The following is an 18,546-nucleotide window of genomic DNA, read 5'->3' as shown; positions in this document are numbered from 1 at the left end:
CGCCTATGTCCTGAGGAAAAAGGAGGGAAAGCTAGAATTGCGAACCGAAGTTTGCATGTTTGTTGGCTATCCTAAAGGTACTCGGGGTGGACTCTTCTATAGTCATTCAGAAAAGAAAGTGGTTATTTCTACGAATGCTACTTTTCTGGAAAATGACTATGTCCAAACTTCAAACCTCGCAACAAAGTAGTTTTAGAGGAGATGGTTGAAGAATTGACTCCAACCAATGTTCCATCATCATTAACGTGAGTTGATGATGAAATTCCCACTCTTCATGTCCAACCAACGCAAGTCGATTTAAATGAAGAAAGTACCACTGCCCCTGAGCAAATAGTCATAGAGCCTCGTCGTAGTGGGAGGGTTTCTAGGAACTTAGTTCACTTTGGTTTGGATGGTGAAACCAATATGGTTGTTGGTAACACTAGTGATGATGATCCATTGTCTTTCAAAATGGCAATGGCTAGCCCTGAAAAGGAACTATGGCTCAAAGCCATGAAACAGGAAATGGAGCCCATCTACTCAAATTTCATCTGGGATCTTGTGGAAGCACCTAGTGACTTTAGGGCCATTGGGTGCAAGTGGATCTACAAGAAGAAACAAGGTGTTGATGGAAATATCAAAACTTATAAAGCTTGATTAGTGGCAAAGGGTTATAACCAACGAGAAGACGTGGACTATGCAGAAACTTGTAGTCCGGTAGCCATGCTCAAGTCCATTTGCATCCTCCTATCCATAGCAGCCGCTCTCGACTATGAGATCTGGAAAATGGACATCAAGACAACTTTTCTTAATGGGAAGCTTGACGAAGTTGTTTATATGGATCAGCCAGAAGGATTTAAAGTAGCTGGACAAGAAAGAAAAGTTGGCAAGTTGAATAGGTCTATTTATGGACTTCAGCAAGCTTGTCGTTCCTGAAACCTTAGGTTTGATGAAATAATCAAAACTTATGGCTTTGATCAAAATATCAGCGAGACTTGTGTTTACCAGTTGAAGGCAAATCAAATAGTGATATTATTGGTTCTCTATGTAGATGATATCCTACTCATTGGAAACAATGTTAAGAAATTATCAGATGTGAAGAATTGTCTGAACACTCAATTCCAGATTAAGGATTTGGGTGAAGCATATCCTGAAGTATTTTAGGCAGACTAGGGATTATATGTTAGTGTACAAGGGTGCACTACAAGAAAATGGGGTCTTTACCTACCAATTGTAAGTGTAGGTAAAACTAGCCTAATGGTGGGTAATATGGTTTACCGACCAATATTGAATTGGTAGAGATTGGTAGGTAAAAGTTAGTGGGGAAAGAGTCTTTACCTACACTTATTAACACTGGTAGGTAAAAGAATCAGTGGACCCCACTAAGTTATAAATCAATTGATGAGTCATCAGATGACGTGTTTGATGGCATGGCATCCTACGTGTATGCTGACATGGTTTTTGTAGTTTTACATGTCTGATGACGTGTCATCATATGTGGCATCCTACGTGGCATCATATATGGCATCCTACGTGGCATCCTTCGTGGCATCATATGTGGCATCCTACGTGGCATCCTGCGTGGCATCATATGTGGCATCCTACGTGGTATCATTTTATTAGCCCACATAGCATTATTTTATTGGTTTGTTACACAATTTATATTTTGTTCAAATTTAATGGTTATGTGTAGGTAAAAGATAATAATAGTTATTTGTAAATGTTCTATATTAGAAATAAACTAGAAAAAAATCATTCAATAATAAAATGTTTAATGCTAAAATTCTTTATAATGTTCAATACTAAAATAAGTCATAAAGTTATCATTTTAAGGTTACCCCTACCAAAATAAAAAAAACTTCATAAAGTTCATTCCTTAGTAAATTAATGTAAATAAACTAAGAATCATCTTGTGACTCCCGAACTGAAATAGATGGCGACTCTCTTAAATTTTCATCTGAAGCTTGGTCTGTTGGAGGTGGTGGAGGCGGTGCCATCAAATTGTTATGACGAAGTATATCCACAACTACACTAAGTTGTTCGTTAGTAGCATTAAGGCAGGAAGTTGTATCATTAAGTCGTTCAAGTAACTCTTCATAAGTTGGTTGATTACCCACAATATTTTCACGATGTGAAGTAGAAGTTGTGACACTAGGAGACCGCCCCCACCCTCGTAAGTATACCGAATCACGTCCAAGTACACACTCCATAATCTCTTTATCAGACAGTTCTTCTGGAGGATGTTGACCCCTTAACTCCATCATTTTATCCTAATAATATATTTAATTAATTATCAGTAAGAAATATAATAAATATAATAAATAAAAATTTAAATTACTTACATATAATGGCCCGAGCTCTTTAAGCTCTTCAATTAATGGCATCAAGAACACATCATAATCTTTTCTAGGAGATTTAGGGCCTGGAATTAACAAAGACATGAGATAGTTTGTTCCATTAGGAGAAGCCCAGGGTGGCATATTGTACGGAATTAATATCACTGGCCACAAACTATAGGTTGATGTCATATTAGAGAAAGGGTTAAACCCATCTGACGCCAACCCCATTCGTACACTCCTAGAATCAGCTGCAAAGTCAGGATACACATTGTCGAAATGCTTCCAAGCATCCCCATCAGCAGGATGACGTAAAATCCCAGCTTCATTTTTTCGTACCTCTTTATGCCATCGCATATCTTTAGAAGTGTGCTTCGAACTAAACATTCTCTTAAGCCGTGCCTTGATTGGGAACCATCTAAGTCGTTTATGTGGGATTTGATTTCGTACATAACGACTAGACTTGCATACAGGACATGACACTGCATTTGCATTCTCACCATAAAACAATGCACAATCGTATTGACAAACACCAATTTTCTCATAGCCTAAGCCCACCTCACAAAGATGCTTACTTGTCTGGTAATAATTCCCTGGGCACTGATTACCCTCGGGCAATATCTCTCTCAAACACTCCAAAAGACCGTCGAATGATTTATCTGTCCATTTATTAAGCACATTGAGATTCATCAACTTCACCGCCGCGCTTAAGACAGAGAAACCTTTACAATTATTGTACAAAGGCTTATGAAGTGACTCAAACAATGCATCATACTTGTCATCCACATTAAGTGGAGATTCATCATTGAAGTCACTAGTTGGACCAATGTTAAAATACTTACTACCAATAGCATCATGAAGACCTGCCGCCAAATCATCACTCTGATCCGAATCTTCGACATTATCCTCGGTATCAAATAATCCATCATCTTATACTTCCTCTACTTTCTCACCATGGTGATACCACCTTGTGTAAGTACTAAGAAATCCATGAGTGATCAAGTGCAACTTTATCACATGCATGTATTGTGATTTCTTATTCATGCATCGACAACAAGGGCATAGAACCATCCCATTGGAGTCCATGGAGTGTCTTGCAACACTAATGAATTCATTCATTCCACCAGCATATTCTGCTGAAAGTTTATTTGGTATATTTATCCAATGACGATCCATGAACCAACAAAATGGGGTCCCTTGTTGTAGTTGGTAGAGCTGATGATGAACCCAAATTCTAGAAAGAACACAGAGGAGAACAAGAGCAAGAAAAAGAATAAGAAAGGATGGTAAATATTAAAGATTTTTCTCTTTTGTAGATTATTATAAATGAAATAGGAAAATAAGAAAGAAGAGAAAGTGGGAGATTGATTTGGGGGAAGTGAAATGAAAATGGAGAGGCTAAAAAGGATGAGGAAAACAATGAAAATTGTTATGGTTTAGCTACTTGGGGCAGCTAAACTGAGAATCATGGAAGTTGTTGCTAGCAAGCACCTCTCATGGACGTTGCATTTTTTGTGGAGGTTCAATTTGGTAACATGGGATTTGATCTATCTAACAAGGATTCATGAATGCATCTTTATTATTAATTCTTTCTTTTTAAAAAAAAAAAATATATAATGAATTGAAAGAACTATTGTCATTATATAGAAACATATAAATATATGTATGTATATATATGTGGTGCACATATTTTTGTACATATTCAAAGGTTACTACTACTGCCCAGGAGGAGGCTTTAAAGATTCTTTCCACCCCAGTAAACAAGGGGCTTTAATTTTTCTTCTTCCACATGAATTATTAATATTTCACAAAGCAAATAAACCATAACAGTTTGTCTCTGAACTCTAAACTAAGTACCAATAGAAAATGACAGTAAGCTTATTAAATAGTGTTAATTTACTGATTTTTTATTTTATTATTTTGTAGTCTCTTCCAAAGAAACTAGACTTTTAATCAATCTTAGTACATAAACAACAGAGGGAAAGCCACTAACAACAACTCATAAACAAAGTACCAAAGACAAAATACAAAAGAAATAGCGTAGACAAATTCAAATGCATAAACAACCAATCACAAAAACTATAAACAAAGCACCAAAAAGTGCCTCAGGACAATGATTCATCATCAAACTTTCAGATTAGTAAGGATTTGATATCACTATAAATCATAAAAATGTTACCTCAAGGCTTCCAAGGCTAAATTCCAAAAGTGTTAAAGCTGCCAAGCCTAATTCAAAAATCACAGAGCCACCCAGACCAAGTCCAAAACCTCAAAGCACTACAAGAAATTCATATTACAATTAAATTCTGATTGAAAATAATGATAAACAATAAAAACAACAAGAATTCAATCATGTTCATATTTACACATTCAAAATCAATCAAAACTAAAATAAAATCAGATCTGAAAGTTATACAAATTTTTTAGAAAACATAACTTGCAAACAAATATAAAGAATCAATATAGGAATCGATAGAGAAATAAACAACTCCAAGTTTGATATTCCACAACATACATTATTTTTGCTGCATACATATGTATACTAGTATAGTACTCCTCTATTTGACCCAATTCAAGTATTCAAGAATCCAACCAACTCAATTACATATACAGGTTCATACCCAATTTTTGCATTTGTCTCAATTTTTTAACTTTGAATGGCAATGCAAGTAGAAAAGAAAAAAGAAGAGCTTTTTCTTTTAAAATGTTGTTGAAATGAACATACATTGGGTCAGAATATTAAGTTACTTAAAAGTTGGTCGTTGGGATTGGGTTCACACTCAATGAAATCAAATCAATGGGGATTTTTCAGAAATTCATTTTGACTGGAGAGTCTAGAAATAAAAATAAAAAAGTTGAGATTTTTTCTTTCCATTTTATTTATAATAAACAGAGGAAAAATCTTGGCAATTACAAGAAATAGCACCAGTGAATACATGTATTCAAAGGGTAGTAACCAAAATAAAAACGAAAAAAAAAACCAAATCGAATCCCATCAAGCAAAACTGTTTCATAGTCCAAAAGAAGAAGACTTTTCCTGTGAGATATGAAACTTACCGAGCTGACTGCAAAAATATACAAAGAGATATGAAATCATCTAATCTGAATCTTCCATTCTTCTTTTGATCAAAACTCTGCACAAATTATAAAAGAATGAGCTATGACAGCCATAAACTTATTATGTATAAACATCATTAGAAAATCCCAAGTAAATCTATAGCATCTACTGATCTCTTTAAGAAAATCCGCACTAAAAAATCATCCAAATTCTTGCACATGCATCAACTTTTTTCCATGTACCACAAGTGAAAAATAGATCATTTCAACTGCTTCTTAAGAAAATTTAGAATCCATCCATGAAGTGCAAGTAAATGATTTACCTCACAGACAGTGTAAAAAGCAGGAGAGTCCAACGAGAATCTAATTTTTACCAATGCCTGCAACCAATATTTAGCAGCAATTGAGAATAGGAAATTAACAACACGAAAATCGAGAGAGAAAGAGAGAGTGAGAGAGAGAACATGAGCTAATAATAACTCTCATACCAGTAGCTACAAGTACTGGACAAATAAGTGCCACCACCAATCACTAGTCAACATACAATTACAACTTGGCTTTCATCGAAAGCAACTAAGTTAAAAATTACCTCAAACTCTTCATCAGTAACAAGATAACCACGCTCCCTGCAAACAACAACAGCAGTAAAGAATCAAGAGTTTGAGAAAACAGCTTTTTAGCCAAAGGATGCTACTGCTACAATTTAAGAGCAAACAAATACATGCATAATCAAATATGTTGGCTGCCAATGACTTCTTAAAGCAGCCATTTTTATTATAAACTAATACAATATATAACTTAGTTAGATATTACATATGTTGGTAATTTCCACTGCGAAGGTTTGAACTAATGTAAACACCCATTAAAGAATAACACTAGCATGTTTACAAGATTCCTGTACCCAAAAAAGCACTGAAATTACCTCTCCAGGTTTGAAAAAGCTTGTTGAACCTGCACATAGAAGAAGCAACAAATCGAGTGTATGTATACTAGTATAGTCAGAATACAAAATATACCAAAATATTCACAACGATTTTCATATATTTTTATGGTTTAATAGTGTTTAATATATTATAATTTGATTAAACAGACAAAAAAAATAAAGTTCACAGGACGTGTTGAATATTTGTCTTTTTTCATTTGCAATTATATAAATTTAAAAAGTGTTGAATATTTGACTTTTTTCATTTACAATTATATAAATTTAAAAAGTGTTGAATATTTGACTTTTTTTCATTTGCAATTATATAAATTTAAATGTGAACGTGTTGTAGGTATGTCTATATGTCTATATATAATTCAAACCCATAAAAGTCTATATGTCTATATATAATTCAAACCCATAAAAGTCCCACAGTCAACAGGAAAACTTGGAAGTAAATTTATGGGCGATTATATATATTAAAAAGTGTTGAATATTTGACTTTTTTTCATTTGCAATTATATAAATTTAAATCTGAATGTGTTGTAGGCCTATGTCTATATGTCTATATACAATTCAAACCCATAAAAGTCTATATGTCTATATATAATTCAAACCCATAAAAGTCCCACAGTCAAGAGGAAAACTTGGAAGTAAATTTATGGGCGAGTGAGCTAGACATTCTCCAGCATCTAGAATATCATTTCACTATCGCAAATGAAGAGACTGCCTCAAAACATTCGATACACGACTGGATCGTTGTCGATTCAAGATGTAGACAAGAAGCTGTTCTTGCTTTTAAATTCAAAACTATTTTCTTTGATCTGAAATAAGAAAAAACTGAAAATGAAAAAAATTTGAAATATAGTCGTGGGTGATACCTTGTTACCTAGGAGTTGCAGATATACAGGTCTTGAGGAAGAACTGGAAGAGGCGGCGTGCGGCTGTGATAAGGGTTTGGCTGTGAGAGAACAGGGAAAGGGTGCGGCGTGCGGCTGTGAGAGAACAAGGAATAGAACGGCTGTGAGAACGGAACGGAATGGCTGTGGAGAACAGGGCTGTGAGAGAACAAGGAACGGAAGCAGGAAAGAAAAGGGTGCGTGAAAGGGTTATAAAATATAATATATAACATATAATGTATTTGTTAATTTGATAAAAAAAAAAACAGGCCACATGGCAGACACATATTACAACAAATTTAACACATCATCATTATTATAACACATCAGCTTACACATAAGCATTTATAAAAATATAAAATAAAAAGTAAGCAAAAATGGGAGGAAAAATTGAGCGGGAATTGTAAACTTTTTCCCTGAAAAATAAATGTAGGTAAAGTCTCCATATTGGTAGGAAATAACATTTCTGAGTTAATATACTAATGACACGTAATTACTTACCAATATTCGCTACCAATAAATATTAGTGGGAAAAATATATTTTTACCTACCAATATATATATGTAGGTAAGAAATTGGTAGGTAAATGTCAGCTTATTTACTCCACATAAGCTTCCAAATAAGCATTTATAATAATAAAATAATATAATGAAAATAAAAAACGGGGGGAAAATTGAGCGGGAATGGTTAAAAAATTTCCCTCCATAATATACGTAGGTAAAGATCATTACCTACTGATATTATTGGTAGGTAAAGCTCTGTTCAGAAATATAATATAATGGACTAGCATTTACCTACTAATATTATCTACCAATAAATATTGGTAGGCAAAACATTACTTTCCCTACCAATATATATTGGTAGGTAAAGATCAGATTTCTTGTAGTGGTGGTGTTATGAACCCTGTAGGCTACATCAATTCAGATTTTCAGATTGATGTCGATGATAGGAAGTCTACTTCTGGAATGGTGTTTACTCTTGGGGGTGGAGCTGTGATATGGAGAGGCATAAAGCAGTTTGCGATCTTAGATTCCACCATGGAGGCTGAATACATAGCTGCGTCAAAAGCAGCTAAGGAAATAGTCTAGCTAAAGAAGTTCTATTAAGATCTTGGTGTTATTCCAGAAATGAATAAGCTGTTTGTGTTGTTTTGTGACAACACAGGAGCGATTATTTTAATTGTTATTAAATGATAAATGAGATTATTATTTTGTGCGAAATTAAAGCTAATGAATTATTTAGTAAAATAAATATTTGAAATAAAGTTTATGAATGACAAATATGTGATTTAAAGGAATAGTGAAGTAATAATTTAAGTGGCAAATATTTTATACTTGCTGATTTTTTAGAAAATGGATATAAAATGAACAAGTAGAATTATCAACTTAAATGTTACTTTTAAGAGCACTCTCATGTATGCATGTTATATGCAAGTTCATTTTTACGTTCAAACATACGCCTATTATTCAAATGTATGATTTTTGTTTTGTAACCATGGAGGATTAATTGTTAGTATTGGCATTGTTCTCTATAATTTTATGTGACATTGTTGTGTGGATAGAGTTGTAGTTCAACTTGTGCCACGTGTGCATGTCCCATGCACACTTGGGGTATGTATGTTGGGCATGTGTATTCTTACGTGATTTTAAAAACGAACGTTTGATTATGATTTTAGGCTCGTTGTGACGTACCCGCACTTTACCTTTTTCTTAGACTTGAGGTAAGGAAGTTAGTTAGAATTTTCTATGAATTATGTTATGAAAGGTATAACTTGTTATGTTGCAATAGTTAAAGTGTTATGGAAAGCATATGTTATGATAAGCCAAGACTTATGAAAAGTCTGAGTTATTAAATTATGTTATGAATTGTTGTTATGCTTGCTTGTATGTTGTATGTAAAAGCAATAGGTTGTTAGCGTACTGAAAGTGACAACACAAGTGAGTTACTAAGGATATGACGTAACTCATAGGGTGGACCCGCCGAGGTTATTCAAGGACCTGAGATCTTATTTACCTTATAGAGGAGGTCTTGCCAGCTTATGTTATTATTGGTTACCTCATGATGTGACATGGACAATAGGGATGCCATGGTCACATGATGTATGATTATGACTATGATTTATGAGTATGAATGTGATATGTTTCGCCATGAGTTTATGATACAAATATGTTTTTCCTTGTGCTTTTTCTTGAATATTGTTGTATTGTTGGTACTTCCTTACTGGGCTTTTAGGTCACCCTCTTACTTCCTCCCTTTCAGGTAGGTAATACGATTATTCTTGGCACACACAGTGATGTGGGAGGTTCCGACGTCTAGGCATGTGTGATGTAGGGTGTCGTGTGAATGAATAACGATCAAGATGAGCGCGCTTTATAAAATATGAAAATTATTTTTTTTTTTTGCAATTTTTCTAGCATGTTAGGTTGTTGATTTTGGATTTATATGCTATGTGATGGTTTTGTGTAGTAAAAATGAGGTGAAAGAATGGTTAGGGATATGATTTATAGTTCATGACACTACTACAAATATAGGCTTTCTCTGTGCTTTTTTTTCAACCTTAAAGAAAAAGCGCAGAGAAACAGTTTCAATGAGTCTAAAATATCACATTTAATAGTCACGTACTATTCTATTGCGGTTTTAAAAAAACACAGTCTAAAGTTTGAAGTGTGAGGAGGCGGTGACTTTTCTCCACGATTTCTTAAAAAAAAAACCACAGAGAAAGTGTACGACTTTTCTCCGCGGAATTTTCTCCGCGGTTTTGCTACAGAACCGCGGAGAAAAGTCCATTTTCCTTGCAAAACTAACTCGAGATCCTATTCCCCTCATTTTCCATTTGCACACGAGAAAGAAGAGAGAACGCATGGCTTCACCTTCGTTCCCAACCACAGGTAAGTTAAATTTTCACCATTTCACTTTATTTTTTTCATTTTCTTTCATTTTCACCATTGATTTATTTTGAAGTTTTAGGGAAAAAATGAAGAAAAATTGAGTGAGTTTAATGGGGTTTCAATGTATGTTTATAGGGTGGATTTTAAGCTTTTTTTCTAATGTTTTTGAAAGTTTATTGGGATTAGAAGACATTTTCATTGTTCAAAACATGTTTTGATCACTAAAACTTGATTTTCTTTTAAATATATATTTCGGTTTTTGGGTATTTTTTATTTTATTTACCTAATTTATTGGTTTTTTAAATAAAATTACTATTAATTATGTTAAATCTTTAAAATATATTGTATTTTACATAATTTTGTATATTATAATATTGTTATTTACTTAATTTTTATATTATAATATTATTTCTTACATAATTTCTTATATTATTTACATAATGAATTTTTATTAAGTTTATTTTTGTTAATTATATTATTTTAGGATCAATTCAATTACCATATATTTACTAACCAATGTTTAAAATTTTATTGTAGGAAATATTTGTTTGAATTTGAGGTGTGTTTAAATTGTTGAAGATTAATTTTGAAGGTGAGTAATAATTACTACATAATTTTTATTTTTTCTATTTACAAACTATTCTTAGAGGAGTTTGAATATATTAGATATTCATCCGTAATGAAGTAGGTTTTGAGATAAAATTGTGTGTTGCAGAGATAACAGAAGGTTGAGAACATGTGTGTCTTAGTGAATTAGGTTCTGCGAATTCTGTATGCTGTAGTGGCTTATGGTTGAGAACATGCATGTTGTTTGTTGTATTTTTTGTTTGAATTGAATTTATAGATACTAATAATTTTGGATATGCTATAGAAACAAAAGAAACTCAACCCAGTTTTTTTTAAGATTAATATATTAATTTAACATGTTTTATAGGTTAATATATGTAATTGTAAATACATATGAATTTTGGATATGTTATAGAAATAGATGAAACTCTACCCATTTCATTTTAGAATTTATTAATTGAACATGTTTTTGTTCAATAACAATATTAATTTTCTTTTCATTATTGACTTAGGAATTAGGTAGATATGATCATTATGGATAAATCATGGATTCCTGAGAATAGAGAAACATAACAATTTCAAGACGGATTAACCAAATTTTAGATTTTTTCCAAACAAATTGTAGTGATCCAGAAATAATTCATTGTCCCTGTATAGATTGTGGTAACAGATTAAAAGGAAATATTACCATGATAAAGAATCATATATTCTGTTGGCGATTTGATACAAGTTATCGTACATGGTATTGGCATGGAGAATCATTGAATAATAACAATCCATATCCATATGGGAGGCGAGGGGTTGGTGATTTGGGTTATAGTGATTTTGATGATCATCCTATGGAATTGCACGATGAAGCACAAGAAGAGTTTGTTGATGATCCTTCAAATTTTGATAAATTGGTTATAGATGCAGATAAACCATTATTCAATAGTTGTCTGAAACAAAGAATACCAATGAAGATGAAATTTTAAAACATAAAAGTAGAAAATGGAGTTAGCGATAAATGTTTTAGTCAATTTTTAGATGTGTTTAAGGAGATTTTGCCATCAGATAATTGCTTCCCCGAGTCTACGTATGAAGTGAAGAAAACTTTAAATTGCATAGGGTTGAAGTATGAGAAGATCCATGCATGTCGAATGATTGTATGTTATATTGTAAAGAGTATGCAGACATGGACACTTGCCCAGAATCTCATTTACCCCGCTACAAACCTAACAAGAGTAAGGAGATTAGGAAACTTATTCCTCGAAATGTGATGTGGTACTTGCCTTTGATTCCGCGGCTTAAGCGGGTATATCGAAGTGTAGAACACTATGAAAAATTAATATGACATGAAACTAGGCGAGTGAAAGATGGTAAGCTCCAACAATTTGCAGATTAGCAGGCCTGGAAAAAAATTAATAACTTAAATCCAGAATTTAAAACTGAAGCAAGACATCTTCTTCTAGGTCTAGCTGCTGATGGTGTAAATCCACACAAATCTCTAAGTAGTAGACATAGTTCGTGGCATGTCTTCCTTGTTATGTACAATCTTCCCGTGGTTAGTGATGAGAAGAAAGTGTTTGATGCTCACATTAATGATTTTAGGCCCTAAACAACCGAGATATGATATAGATGTTTATTTGGCACCATTAATTGAAGATTTGTATGAGAATGGTGTTGAGGCATATGACAGTTTTAAGAAAGAAGTCTTCAACTTAAAAGCTGTTTTGTTGTGGACTATGAATGATTTCTCGACTTATGGTAATCTATCAGGGTAAGCACAAAAGGTTACCAGGGATGTCCAATATGTTGCACTAACACAAGGGCTCTTCGTCTGTCGAATGAGCACAGAATGTGTTATATGGGTCATAGACGATACTTGCCCCTAAATCAACGTTATAGGAAAAAAAAAGCATTTGATGGTGATAAAGAACAAGGTGTTGCTCCTTCACCACTTTCGGGGCAACAAATTCTTAAAGAAGTAGAGAAAATTAATTTCAAGTTTGGAAAAATGAAGAAAAATAAGAAAGTAAATGGATGTTGCCAAAGGAATTCAATTTTTTTTTGTCTTCCTTACTGGAAAGGTTTACTTGTTCGACATTGTTTGGAAGTCATGCATATAGAAAAAAATGCGTGCGAAAGTACATTACTTGATATTTCTGGTAAAACTAAGGATGGTTTAACTAGTCGTTTAGATCTTGTTGAAATGGGTATACAAACTGATTTAACACCTGAAGAGAAAGTTGAACACACATATTTACCTCCTTCTTGTTTCATGTTGTACAAAGAAGAGAAAAAAATTGTATGTAAATCATTTGTAGAAATGAAAGTGCCTGATGGCTATTAATCCAACATTCAAAACTTGGTATCCATGGGGGATTTGAAGTTGATGGGTATGAAATCGCATGATTGTCATATGTCAATGCAACAATTACTTTCGATTGCTATCTGGTAAGTCTTACTAAAAAAAGTTCGAGATTTTTGGAAAAATGTTTGCATATTCTTCAATCATTTATGCGGAAAAGAATTAGAAATGAAAAAATTGGATGTATTGCATTGTATAGTAGTGAAAACTCTATGCAACCTTGAAATGTTTTTTCTGCCATCCTTCTTTGACATTATGATACATTTAATGATTCATCTAGTAAGTGAAGCCAAGTTGTGTGGATCAGTTTGGGCGAGATGGATGTATCATCCTGAAGCTAGTATGGTTGAATGTTGTATATCGAAAGAGGTAGTAGAATTTTGCTCAGAATATACGAGTGGGGTTGAGGTAATCAGAATCAGCAAACCAGGGAATAACTCAAATGGGTTGATAAAGGACTACGGGGGAACAGAACAATGATCACTGTATCTAGGGCATAATTAGATAAAGCTCAATTAATTGTGATGCAAAATAATCCTGAGATTCAATCATATATAATGTAAGTAGAGAATATATTTCAATCATATATATTAGAGTAGTGATTTTCTTTTTGTTGTTTAAACTTGTTTGTACTCTTTTTTATGTTTTAGTGATCACATGGAGTTATTACAGTCGATGATTCCAAACAAGGTTAAAATAAACAGAAATGGGTTATAGATGAGCATAATAAAACGTTTTGTCGGTGGCAGAAGAATACAATTTTGATGAAGTTAGGAGAAAAAAATCATGGAGTGTCAACTGAGTTGAAGATAATATCTCTTGGAGCAAGAATTGATGTAATAAATCACCAAGCTTACATTGTCAGGGGGAAACGATAACATACTAAGTCAAGAGATGATGCTCGACTGGTTCAAAGTAGTGAAGTAAGTATAGTTGCAAAAGCTATACATTTTGCCATTGCAAAAGATAATAACCCAATTTCAGGCACAATGACATACTACGAGATTGTTGAAAAAATATGGGAGCTAGATTATTCATTATTTCATATTCCTCTTCTTAAATGTTCCTGGGTAGACAACAATACTAGAGTTACAACTGACGAACTTGGATTCACTTGGTTGACTCAAGTAAGAAGGGAAGCAAGAACGATCCTATTATCAAGATTGCCCAAGCAAAATAAGTGTTTTATAAAAGTGATCCAGTTAATGATAAATGGTCATTTGATCAGTTTCCTAGAGGAAGTTCTCAGAAAAAGAAGATGACGATTAAAATGATGATTTATATCATGACTATTTCATTGTTGGACAACCAATACATGAAAAAGTTGAGAATATTCAGGATAATGATAACGATAGCGATAGCGATATAGATAATCGTGATTATCTTAGAAACGACATCGAAGAAGGAATATGGATCGATTGTGAATCGACCAAAAAGAAAATAAAAAAGGGAAGAAAACATGTTCAGTAAGTTATATAATACCTATGTTTATTTATTTGTGCAATCACTTAATACTTGTGATTATTTATTTGTGCAATGCATTAATTTAAAATAATACTAATTGATTTATATGTTGTAGATGACAGATAAAAGAGATGACAACGAGCAACACAATAGAAGACGTCAACAGAGGACCAGAATCTGGCCCCTCGGGAGCCACTTGTCGCGACACTCTCTTTGCCATATCTGCAAAACCAAAAGAAAAAGGGGAGGTAGAAACAGGACACTTTACCATCCATTTTTTCTATCTAGCAAGACTTTTCCACTGGGTCGCTGAGAGTGGAAGCGCTGAGCAAGGGTGAATTGAAGACAAGGGTTGAGGGGAACCCGGAATGATCTCATGACAACTATAAGGGGAGAACGGGGCAGGAGGTTCAGGTGGGAGGTTTCCCTCCATGAACTCCAACTCCATCTGTAGATCAAAAAGGCTCACCCTAAGGTTTGCAAGATGGTCACTAGGGTCAAAAGATAAAGGAACTCCATCAACGCTATAACTGAATCTATTTCGCTCTCCACCACCTAGATTTTATGCCTAAGTTCAGCCATGTGCTCAAGGAGACACATACAGGCTTGCCTCAAAGTGTAAAAGTCTTGGTGAGAGTTGTTTTTGGGGGAATCCGAGTCTGAAGATAAGTCAACAAACTCGACCCCACATGCCATGGAACCTCGTCTCGTAGGTAATAAGGGTGCACGTGTAGGTGAAGAAAGTGCTACAAAATACAAAGGAATAGGCTCTAAATCTCTAGACACAAGAGCTCCAATTGACCAACTACAAGGTACAAGCAAGGACATGTGTGTGGATTAGCTCATAAGGAGCTCCGGCCAAGGCAACCCATCCCAAGTACTGCTAATGAAATAAGAAAGAAAGAAGGTATACCTTAAGTAAGAAAAATTGGGCACTGTCACGGTCTAAAGGAGGCCAAGGGTCGAAAATACCATCACGGTCGAAAGGAGGCCAAAGGTCAAAAGTACCGTCACAGTCGAAAGGAGGACAAGGGTCAAAAGCACCGCCCTGATCGAACAAAAGCGAAGGGTCGAAGATATGCGTCTGAAAAAATGAAGGAGAGAGGAGTTTTAGTCTCCAAGCATCTATATGGATGTTGGCATAATAGAAATGAATTCAAATAATAAAAGGGAAGGACAACCGAAATGGAGTTTGTGAGGAGTCGAACCCCTTACCTCTTGGAGGAGGTGAAGACACTAAAACCACCAAGCTAAGAAGATAAAAAGTAAATATTAGGCTTGAGATGAAGGTCTATTTGTAAGAAGCATAAGCTCATCTTAGCCATTGGATTCGATGCATGATCAATGGTCAAGAAGGGGGCTTGACACTTGCCTTGGGATCCGCAAAGCAAAATGTTAGGCTAACATTCATCCTCAAAATCTCATAGTAGTCTTCAACTCCAAAGTGTGTTTTTTTATAATGTCAAAATAAAGAAACAAGCTAATACCTCGCGGGCATCCCAAATGCATCGCACCTTGAAGTCTACACTCTTTCGTAGACTGGGGGGCAAGTGTAAACACCAAAAATTAAATATGATCCTAAAAGACCCATGCTTCATGCAAGGCCTTTGGGAGGTTGACCCGTCTCGCCCTACGTGAGGCCCAGGCACACTTCGCCTCGCCTGCCTCACTGAAGATCCTAAAGACTCGTGCCCAGGAGCCGTGCACCTAGGTGCCTCACGCCACCAGCTGCGCATCTAGGTGCCTCGAGCCATCAGCCCACGGTCTCGGGCGCTGCACCCATGCGAGATGCCCCTCGCAATCCTATCGCGCGCACCACCTCGCGAGGCACACATTATCTCGCCACACGAGACGCCCACGCGCGCCATTAGCCCATGGTCTTGCAGGTTGCTCCCATGAGAGACGCCCCTCACGAACTTGTCGCGAGCACCACCTCACGAGGCACAAAAAGTCTCGCCACACGAGATGCCCACGCGTGCCATCAGCCCACGGTCTCGCGCGCTGCACCCATGCGTGATGCCCCTTGCAACCCTGTCATGCGCACCACCTCGTGAGGGGCATAAGGTCTCTCCACGCGAGATGCCCTCATGCGTAGCCCACAGTCTCGTGTGCTGCACCCATGCGAGACGCCCTTCGCGACCCTGTCGCATGCATCACCTCGCGAGACGCCCACGGGCTCTCCATGAGAGACACCCTCGCGCGCAGCCCACGGTCTCGCACGCTGCACCCACACGAGACACCCTCGCATCGTGCACCTTGAGAGCATGTATCCTAAGAGGACCCATAAAGACTTTAGTATAGAAAGGTAAAATCCTAAGTTTAACTTAAACAAATCATACAGGTACGAAGCATGTACGGGGTACGACCCTTAAGACCCTGGATGTCTGATCCTAATATACACGCTAGAAAAGTAGTGGTCGTATGAGTGAGGTACCTGTTGTGGTCTGCACCAACCAATCTCTGACACTCATACTAAGCAAGTAGTGGAGGCACATTCTAGTAATAAAGTGGAGGCGATCCCACCGACTCTGACCATGTACTGAAGCTGACATGATAACCTTCTGCTCCACTATGACCTGTGCCACGACCCTGACAATGTACATACGTACAATCTTGTCCCCTGGGACCACGATGTATCAGGAGCCAATAGAGCCCCACTATAAATGGATATTCTCCTCTCCATCTAACTGGTTGGAAAATTCTTGCAATATGAGACTATTCTGAGAGCCATATACGAGTTTTTCTTATACTGTTCACTTACAATTTTCTCCCAAATTTCTATAAGTTATTTTGCATTCATTAAGTTCTGATTAATTCTTTGAGTTTTCCATCTATATCTTGTTAATGAGTTTCCGCCGTCAATAGTTTGGCGCCGTCTATGGGAAGGATAAGTGCCAAGCCACTGTTCTTCCATTAATTCCGGTAGAAAAGATGCCGAGACGCTCTAAGCGGTTGAGAGAACCACGGGAGGTTGAGGTCCACCTCGATGGAGATCAGCTAAAGGCCTCAATGATGAATCCTCCGCCACCCAAAAATGTGAACACACCAAAGGAGCCCGGGGTTCCTGAGGATGAAAGGGAGGCTTCGTCCCCGACACTCCCACCTGATGAGAACCGTCCGAGATCAGTAGCTGCTCCTGCGAGAGATGCCGGAGAGTTCTTGCCCCCAAAGCCACCACAGTTGCTGAACTCCGACCGGCAGTATCCAGGCCCATTGATGCGCAAGTCTGACGAGGATCCCCGACTCCATTCCATAAGCTCAAGCTCTAGGTCTCGATTTTACGATGAGGAGACACGCAAATTACACTGGAAGAACCAAAGGCTAGAAACCACCTTAGAGAATATGCAAGAGGTGTTGAATGGCCTGCTACAGGGGAAATCAAGCATATCTCTTCCTAGGAGAAAAGAGATAGGCCAAGAAGGGGCAGAAACCACAGTCTCGATGGACAATGGGAGGACTTGACTCTCCACTAGTAATACCCCCTGGACGAAGCAGCATGAACATCCTGGACCACCGAAACAGTCTTAGAGGCCAGAGCAGAAGATCAACGCTAACCCTCGTAACGAAGTCGAAGTTACTTCAAGGAAAACACCCTCAGACTTAAAGGAAGAGCTCAATAAGAAAAGGATGTTCAAAAGGACTACACCTCCTATGGCTCCCAGAGAAGACAAAGGAAAGGGAAAGGCTAACACGTCCACCTTAAGAGACTCCTTGAACAAAAGGAGACAAGACCTAGACACAGAAATGAGGAGACTCCGGAGAAAGATAATCACCGCATTTGGAGGGCAAGCCGTCGATGACGAGTTCGATTATGAATTTCCATTCACTAAGGAAATCCAAGCCGTTCGGCTCCCAACCAACTTCAAGAAGCCTCACATGACCCCATATGAAGGAAATACAGATCCCAAATATCATCTGGACGCATTTAACACCCTGATGAAATTAAGGGGAATTAGTAATAGGGCCAGATGCCATTGCTTTGCTGTCATGTTGAAGGGACCTGCATACAAATGGTTCAAAAGACTCTGGCCAGGGTCCATCAAGTCTTGGTAACAATTTTCTGATGAATTTCTCCAACAACATC

At 36.4% G+C, this 18,546-nt stretch overlaps 1 protein-coding gene across 1 annotated transcript; it reads right to left on the bottom strand.

Annotated features, from left to right (window-relative positions):
• Positions 1-1,729: 1,729 nt before the first annotated feature.
• LOC133800665 (uncharacterized) lies at positions 1,730-4,483 on the bottom strand. The gene is made up of 2 exons (XM_062238695.1): positions 2,322-4,483; positions 1,730-2,249 (listed from the first exon to the last, which is right to left on the bottom strand). The coding sequence occupies exons 1-2, from the start codon at positions 3,003-3,005 to the stop codon at positions 1,878-1,880; spliced, it is 1,056 nt and encodes a 351-aa protein (XP_062094679.1). The 5' UTR covers positions 3,006-4,483; the 3' UTR covers positions 1,730-1,877.
• Positions 4,484-18,546: the final 14,063 nt, after the last annotated feature.

The sequence above is a fragment of the Humulus lupulus genome, chromosome 9 (assembly GCF_963169125.1).
Source record: "Humulus lupulus chromosome 9, drHumLupu1.1, whole genome shotgun sequence".
Classification (NCBI taxonomy): domain Eukaryota; kingdom Viridiplantae; phylum Streptophyta; class Magnoliopsida; order Rosales; family Cannabaceae; genus Humulus; species Humulus lupulus.
The sequence above is the reverse complement of the archived record's forward strand: the minus strand, read 5'-3'. Positions and strand labels throughout refer to the sequence as shown.